Source organism: Vigna radiata, chromosome 11, assembly GCF_000741045.1.
Source record: "Vigna radiata var. radiata cultivar VC1973A chromosome 11, Vradiata_ver6, whole genome shotgun sequence".
Taxonomy (NCBI): domain Eukaryota; kingdom Viridiplantae; phylum Streptophyta; class Magnoliopsida; order Fabales; family Fabaceae; genus Vigna; species Vigna radiata.
Genome location: NC_028361.1, coordinates 8,525,180 through 8,533,674, shown reverse-complemented (window position 1 = coordinate 8,533,674; position 8,495 = coordinate 8,525,180). Strand labels below are relative to the sequence as shown.

At 32.2% G+C, this 8,495-nt stretch overlaps 1 protein-coding gene across 1 annotated transcript; it reads right to left on the bottom strand.

Annotated features, from left to right (window-relative positions):
* Nucleotides 1-4,202: 4,202 nt before the first annotated feature.
* On the bottom strand, nucleotides 4,203-5,672 carry LOC106776344 (F-box/kelch-repeat protein SKIP25). The gene has a single exon (XM_014663773.2). The coding sequence runs from the start codon at nucleotides 5,496-5,498 to the stop codon at nucleotides 4,377-4,379; it is 1,122 nt and encodes a 373-aa protein (XP_014519259.1). The 5' UTR covers nucleotides 5,499-5,672; the 3' UTR covers nucleotides 4,203-4,376.
* Between the last annotated feature and the right edge of the window lie 2,823 nt (nucleotides 5,673-8,495).

Below are 8,495 nucleotides of genomic sequence, written 5' to 3'. Positions count from 1 at the left end.
TCTATTCCAGAACAACGTGTTAAGATTGGAACTATATTTCGATATTTAATATGTTTTAGTGCATTGCATTCAGTGATGAAACTCTTTTAAGATCCTCTTTTTATAAGGTTCAAGACTTTTATGGCCAAAATTTCTCTTCTGACCTAAGAATTCCTTTGTAGACAGAGCTAAAATTTCCAGAGCCTATCAAATTTGTGATTAAAGACCCATTGGTTGCCTATAGATAGTTAGAATAATTGACATGATGAGAAGAAAAGTAACTGTGCTAACTATCGTTGCTACCAACATGAATGTATGAAGTTTTACAAGTTTCTTACCATGGATAGGACATGGTGGTAGAAGCAGTTCTGAAATACCTCAACAAAGATTACTGTTCTAAATTGAAGCAGTACCATGTGATCAGTCTCATTTTCTGATGCAGAGGCAACAAGTTTTGGAATAAACCATGGTGATTTTAATGTAAAGAGAACAAGAAGTTTTTTTTAAATGCTTGTGTCCAATAAATCAAAGCAAAAATGCATTAGTTTTTGTTTTTGCTTTGGTATTTAAGGGACCGACATTTTCTGGCTCAGACATCAAAGATAACTTTAGAGGTCAAAACGCATACATCAAATTTCTGTCGTATTGGAGTTTTCAGCAATTTCATGATCTGTGCTTCCAACAACAGTCATAGGATTGTTGCAGATTGAAAGTATTCAGTTCAGTGGAACAATATCATTGGAGGAACACAATAGTTTTTCAAGATGATGTTAAAGTTATCTTAGAAAAAGTTGTCGGATTTATCAAGTAATTTATTGTCGGATATTTCCTTTCTGACAAACTGATGAAGTGCAATACCAAATTATGCAACACATTCCTATCAGTCTATTAAATTATGTCAAGGCCTGCACACACAGAATTAAAAATAGGTTTGTCCTTGGCATGGAAATATTAATGATATATTTCTTCAACTTTCTATTTAAAATCCAATTTCTATTAAAAATTATTATTTTTTATCAAAATTAAATTATTTATTTTTATTACTTTTCAGAATATTTGGATATCAAATTGTACGGTCCCAAATTAGACCGACCGTCCAAAGGAATGATCATGAGTTATTCAGTGTGATTAGTGAGATAAGGTAATCATTAATGACTACTTAATACATTTAATGACTGTATCAAAGATAAATATGACATTTATTGGTGATTAGCAAATTACATTACATAAAAAGATACCGTATTAATGAATAATTAAGGTTTTGAACGATGGTGAGACCTATAAATATAGGGTTAAATGTCCGGGTAAAGATATCTTATTCCCACTTACTATCATAAAAGTATAAAAGAAATATGATTGACTTGAGCATACAAAAGCAATATTGCTGACTTGAACGTCGGAGTGTCTTTTACAGACAACACGGTTAGGACAAGGAGAAAAGAGAGAGAGCAAGCGCGACTTGATGTGGAGTGGACAACTTTAAATACTTTGGGTTAAGGATCTCAATCCTATCAAAACATAAATTATTTACTTTTAATAGTTTAAAGTCACAGTTAAATACTACCTGACTTTGTTTATTTGTCATTATTAAATATTAAAAATGAACAATATTTAAGTTTTTTAACTAAATATAAAAAATGTTTAGTTTAAAACTTTCAAATTTGGGTTAAATATGTTTTTAGTCCCTATATTTTTGGACGATTTTGGTTTTAGTCCCTATTTCGAAATAAGGTACAATTTAGTCTTTCAACTTTAGAAAACTCGTTTTAGTCCTTTTTACCAAATTTTTTAAACTTTATTTGTTGTTTAAGTACGTTTCATTATAGCATTTGGATTGTTTACACTTTTTGACACATTTTTGCTTCAATGTTAACTGAAAAACGCGTTTGAAACAACAAATAAAATTAAAAAAATTTGATAAAAAAAACTAAAACTAGAGTTTTCTAAAATTGAAGGACTAAATTATACCTTAATTTAAAAGAGAGACTAAAACCAAAATCGTCCAAAAGTAGAGAGAGTAAAATCATATTTAACCTTCAAATTTCCAACAGTATACATAACAGAAAACAACTTTTGTAATAATTCATCCCCATTAGTGTTTTGAACTGGCGATGGCTAAGAGTTATTACAATAAATCAACTTTAATGTAAATTGAAATAATTTTTTTTATTAATTTAGTATTTCATTAAAATACTTTTTTTAGCTTATATATAATTTATTATGATTCATGCAATCAATACTAAAAGTCAACTTTCATCTGCCAGCCATATAGTCATTCTAGTTTAATTATTAGTTTTGAATGTGAGTTTCAAAGTGTATGATCACTTCTCATATATGACATGATACATGATATTAATAAAAAGAGTATTTTAATATACTTACGTAAAATAAATAAAAAATATATTCATTGTCGTTTTTTTTTCCCTTTTTTTCTTACATGGCAAGAAATAATTAAGATGGATTTATATGTTGTATGTGGAAAATGTTATAGAAGAATGTCAAATATTCTAATTTTATAATATTATACTATTATAAATAAAGTTTTATAATCTTATAATAAAAAGTAATTAAAGAATAGATATATGAAAAGGAGAAGAAAATATTTGAACGAGAGAAAAAAATATTTACAGAAAAAAAATTTGAATAATTTTTTTTTAAATTGTAGAAGAATATTATTTTTGTTTTGGGAAGAGAAAACTCTCCTTCTTTTATTACTAAAATAAGTGTTTGATAAAATATTTCTCCATACTTTTTTTGAGTTTCTCTTAAAAATCTTGTTTCTAAAAGTGTTAATTTATTTCTTAATTCTCTAGTATTATAAGATTTACCAACAACTTTACCAAACTGGTCAGATAAATTCTCAAAGTTATCATAAATGATTAGAATTCATTTATGTGTTAAAAATAATATTAGTATTTTCTAATACTATTTCGATTTTACCACACTATTCTATTATTTAGGAACTCAGTGGTAACATCATCACTATTATTTATATATACATGGAATAAAATACTATTTTAATATTATTTATGTATCATTATTCATATTTGTGTTTATAATTATTATTATTTATAAAATAATTTTGAACTAAATACATAATAACACATAAATAATATTAAAATGTTGTTAAAATATTATTATTAAAAAATTTATATCATAAATGTATGTATAAAAAGTAAAGTGTAAAATTTGATCTTTTGTAGAAATAAATAAAATAGGTAATTTAGATAATAAAAAAGAAGAAACAAGGTAGGGTTGGCAAAAATGAAGAAAAAAAAACAATAGGCAGTAATGAGCTAAGATTATTGGTTGTGGAAGAGAAGACAAGATAGTTGAGAAAATCATATCAATCAAGGTATCATATTCTCATTATTTATGTGTTGAGATTTCAACTTCACTATCCTAATGTCATATAAAAACATTACAAAGTCTAAGTAAATGGTTTTGCAAATGCCCAAAATGTTGAAGAGTCAAGTTCAAACACACCTAATCATTTATCTGTACAATCAACACTATGGCTTCGTGAAATTTTGTGAATTACATGATATTATTATAACAATTGGGTATATATATTTTCACTTATTTCTATTTCTTTCACGTTAACATAATATTTGTGAAATATAAAATATTGAAAAGTCGTTTTTTGGACTTTGGCGTATTTAAATTGTTAATTGATTCAAAGAAGCGTAAAAAAAAAAGTCCATTCTTCCATGAAAAATTGATTTGCAATATAATAATATCTTCTCCACAGAACATCCCAAACTATGAAATAAATATCCTTTATTTTGAAAGAGATGTACCTGTGACTATAATTCAAAACCCCAATTATAAAATAATACATTTCAGAGTGCAAAATGCAATTCAACTTCCAATCCATATAAACTCCAAAAGGCAACTTTTGTCCTATTCCATCTCTTCAATAATTCACTCCATTTTAATATATATTTATTCTCAAAACATTTTATTTTCAAGTACTTCTTCTTCATTTTTTATTCAGTAAAATAAAAATCTCAATAAATTTTTAGAAATTCACGATTTACTTGAAATAAATAAAAAATCTCAATAAAATTTAGTTTTGTTATTTATGTGAAAGTTTGAGAAGATGTAGTGGTTGATGCCGAAGTTGTTGAATGGATTAATGATATTAGGAAACTATGACTGAAACTACTTAAGATGTTTGATGAAAGCTCCATTTCTCAATGTTTCAGAAATCAAATTTCATCTGTCTCAACAAAAAAACCATTTTTTATTTTATACATTCCTCTCATTCAATTTCTTACAAAAGAATCACAAAAGGAAAGAAAACTTAAAAATCATAACCATCTTAAACATGTCAAGTCATTTTGAAGCTAAGGAGAAAGATACCGTTTTCAGATAAAAAAAAAAAAAAGTCTCAATCAGTGACCCACCGGCGTCCGCGGAAGGACGTGGACCGCAACCGGCTCAAAGCCTTCCGGCAGCAGAACCGGTATGATCCGCGGCGGCGATGCGGCGACATCCACCACGGAGATCCCGGAAGTTGAAACGACACAAAGTTTTCCCTTTTCTGCCGCGATTTGTTCGGCGCCTTTTAGTCTTTCGTTCTCGAGAATCTCTTCCCAGGCGTCTTCTTCCGCCAGGTATCTTCTAAGCACTCCCTTGGCTTCGTCCACGACGTACATCACTTCTTCTTCCATGGCGGCCACGGGTCCTCTCCAGCCGTAGAGCATCCCCTCCGGCATGTCCTTCCAGGCGTCCTCCGCCACGTCGTACACGGCGCCTTCCTTCGCGGCGTCGCCTTTCACGTTCACCATGCAGAGCTTCTGCCGCCATCCGACGGCGTCGATGGCCTCTCTGCTGAAGCGGCCGTCCTTCAGATCCGTCTTTTTCTCCCAGACATCGCCGTTAGGGCTTCGGACGTCCCATTTCTCGAGGGAGCGAGCCACGTGGATGGAGAAGTGGGCCCCGATGCCGCTGGCGACGTAGACGGCGGGTCCGAGCACCCCGAGCGCGCACCAGCGCCGCGGCGTGGCGAGCATGGGCCCGAATGACCAGGTACCGGAGAGGGGGTGGAATATGAGGGGTCGGGGCAGGGCGGGGGAGAGATTGTGCGTTGTGGCGGCGAGGAGGATAAGACGGCCGGCGGCGCTGACGGACTGGACGGATAGACTGCGGGAGAGGAAGGAGGGGTGGCGGAGGAGGAGGTGGCGGAGATGTGGGTGGCGAGGAAGGATGCGCCAAGTGTGGGATATGGGGTCAAAGGTGTGGAATTCGATGAAAGAATGGGACTTGGGAGGTGAGAGAATCGCGTAGAGAGAGAAAAAGGGGGGAAAAGAAGGAGAATATATCAAACGACGCCATGAGTGAGAAATGGAGAAGAGCAGAGAAGGGTTTACAGAAGAAAGACACAATTGGGCTATGTGGTCGGGAAGACCTGCGATCAGAACATGTTCTTGTTCTTGTTGGCGTTTTCTGCGTTTGGAATTGTTTGAAGAAAGATGAAGATGAGAGTGGTGTTGTGGTGTGTCGGGCATGTCCATGAACGGAGAAGAAGAGAGAGAGAGAGAGAGAGAGAGTGTGGGGTTGGTTTTGTTAAGGAAGACACATAAAGTAATGTTAGATTTTCATAAAAAGCTAAAGTGTGCCGGTTTCAGCTTTTTTTGGTTCATTAAAACATATGTCCCATCTTTCCAACTGTTCTGCTGTCCAATTACTACCCTCACCACAAACACCTCTTCTTTCCAAACTATTATTTACTTTTTAAATTCTTCAATCATTTCACTTATATTTTGTTTTTTCACAAACTAATCTCATACAAAGGACTGTCTATATTTCATTTTAAATATTAGGCCAAACATTTTCTTTTTAGAATACCTTTTATTCTCTTTCTTGTCTTTCTTTGTTTGGTGTGTGTTCCTGTTTTCTTTTCTAAATAAAACTAAAATGATGAAACAATTTTGCTTAAAAGCTCAAACATGATGTAAGATTTCCAAATGCATAACAATATTATTTTCAAATGAATTTCGTATAAAACGTACTTTCATTCTATTGAAGTATTACAAATATTCATCATAAGAAAATAATATCTTGCATGTATTGTGTACGTACGTAAATAAAAGTTATATTATATAACATTTCAAAAAAAATAGTCTAAAATATTATTTAGAAATTATTCTAGGTCTAACAGATACAACAGATAACAAAATAAAATGTAGGGTTAAATATATTTTTAGTCTCTATATTTTGGGGCGATTTTGGTTTTAGTCCTTCTTTGAAATTAAGATACAATTTAGTCCTTCAACTCTAGAAAACTCTGGTTTTAGTCCTTTTTACCAATTTTTTTTAACTATATTTGCTATTTCAAAAGTGTTTCTCAGTTAACATTGAAGCAAAAATGTGTCAAATAGTGTAAACAATCCAAATGGTATAATGAAACGTGTTTGAAACAGCAAATAAAATTAAAAAATTTGGTAAAAAGGACTAAAACCAGAGTTTTCTAGAGTTGAAGGACTAAATTGTATCTTAGTTTCAAAGAAGGACTAAAACCAAAATATCCCCAAAATATAGGGACTAAAAATATATTTAACCCTAAAATGTATGAAGTATAAATACAATTATCTAAACATAATTATAAATTAAACTTTGGTTTAATAATTCACATACTTCCCATGATTTTATTTAAATAAGTTTTTTCAATTATTTTTTATTTTAATTGAGTCTTTGTTTTTGAAAAATTTAAACAAATAGGTTATTGTCGTTAGTTTCGTATTAACACAAAGCTTCTGTTTTTTTTTTTAAATATTTTTTTTTTTATTTTTTATTTTCATTTTTTATTTTTTTCTTTTTTTTAAAATAAGAAAAATTGCCACGTATCAAGCTACATTGAGCCATGTGACAATGACAGTGTGACGTGGCACTAACGGTGTCACAAGTCACTGTGAAGCCATGTGTCATTGCATTTATCTCAATTTGGTTCCTATATTTTTATTTTGTTTCAATTTAGTCTCTCTATTTTTGTTTTGTCTCAATTTAGACTTAATGTTTTTAAAATGATCACCAAAAATAGAGACTATCTGAATGATTAAACCTTAAACTTTATATATAAGATTTTAATCCCAAAACTATGTACAATTGGACCCTTAAATACAACTGAAAGAAAGAACACACAAGAAACTATCTAAACATTAGTATTATCTTCACCCAAGACTTACTCTAGAGACACATCTTCACTCTCTACTCATACCTACTAGATGATCATTTCAAAAAGAGAATCAACGCATCTAATCAAACAACAAAGCAATACAAAAGAAAGATGAGCTAATAATAAAAGAATAAACAATCATTACACAATAATATTCACATTATTCATTCCATTTCGTTCAAGACAAACCAAACATCCTAATCATGTTATTAACCTAGGTAAACTCATCCGGATAGATGTATTGATGTCAGACTATGACAAGTTTAGCACTTGTAGTAGTGAAACAGCTCCCCCCAAAGTTACCACACAAGGTCAATCCATCTACTACCTGTGGACACAGAACACCAGACCATAGACTAGGATTTCCTGCTACCCCTCACCACATAATCTCTTTCTCTATCTGAGATGGCGCAATTGTTAGCGTCAGGATAACTTCCAAGGTCGAGTCCTTACATCAATACATCACTTACTTGGAACCATCACTAAGAATTTCACCCTGTAAATTCTTTCTAAACCAAATGAAGTTTAATCACACAGTTCATACCATCATATCATTTAAAAATCACATTATTGAGCAAATAACATATTGTTTCATCATTAAAACCAAGCATAAAAGAGAAGAGAAAATAAAAAAAAATCTATAACAACTCAAAATCACTCGCCCAGCGAGCAAAACTACTCGCCCAACAAGAGCCAAAATAGAGGGTTTCCTAAGCCCAGCGAGGGAACTCACTCAGTCCTTGGAACTCATTGTCCAAGACCTGTAAAACTCGTCCAATGAGTTGAACCACTTGCCCAATGAGAGCAAAAACAATGAGCTCCCCAAGCCTAGTGAGCTGCCTCGCCTAGCCTATGAAACCCACTGTCAAAACTCTCTACAACTCGCCCAGCTCACCCTAGCGACTCTATAGAATACCAAATAAGCAGAAACTATCCAAGTGTTTGTACCTCAACAATAACCAATTTCAAACCAAATTATTAAGAATGCCCAACTCAAAATAACAAAAGTTATACTCTAAAGACCATGATTTAATTTTACAACTTAAGGGTCTAAACAAGTCACATATGACTCAAAAACAAACCCAAAACAACCTGCCTAAAACCTTACAAGTCAAAATCTCACTATCCAAAACCTCTACAATGCACCAAAAATCCATTTGAAGACACCCTCTAATGCTTACTTAACATTTCTAAACAAATTCTTTGAACATCTGTCACTCAACCAAGTTTCAACTAACAACAACATAATTCCTAAATCCCCTCATCTTTATTTAGACCATTATTTCAAAAAGTCACCTAGTAAAACCCCATTAACTAAAATTTGATTTACCATCTA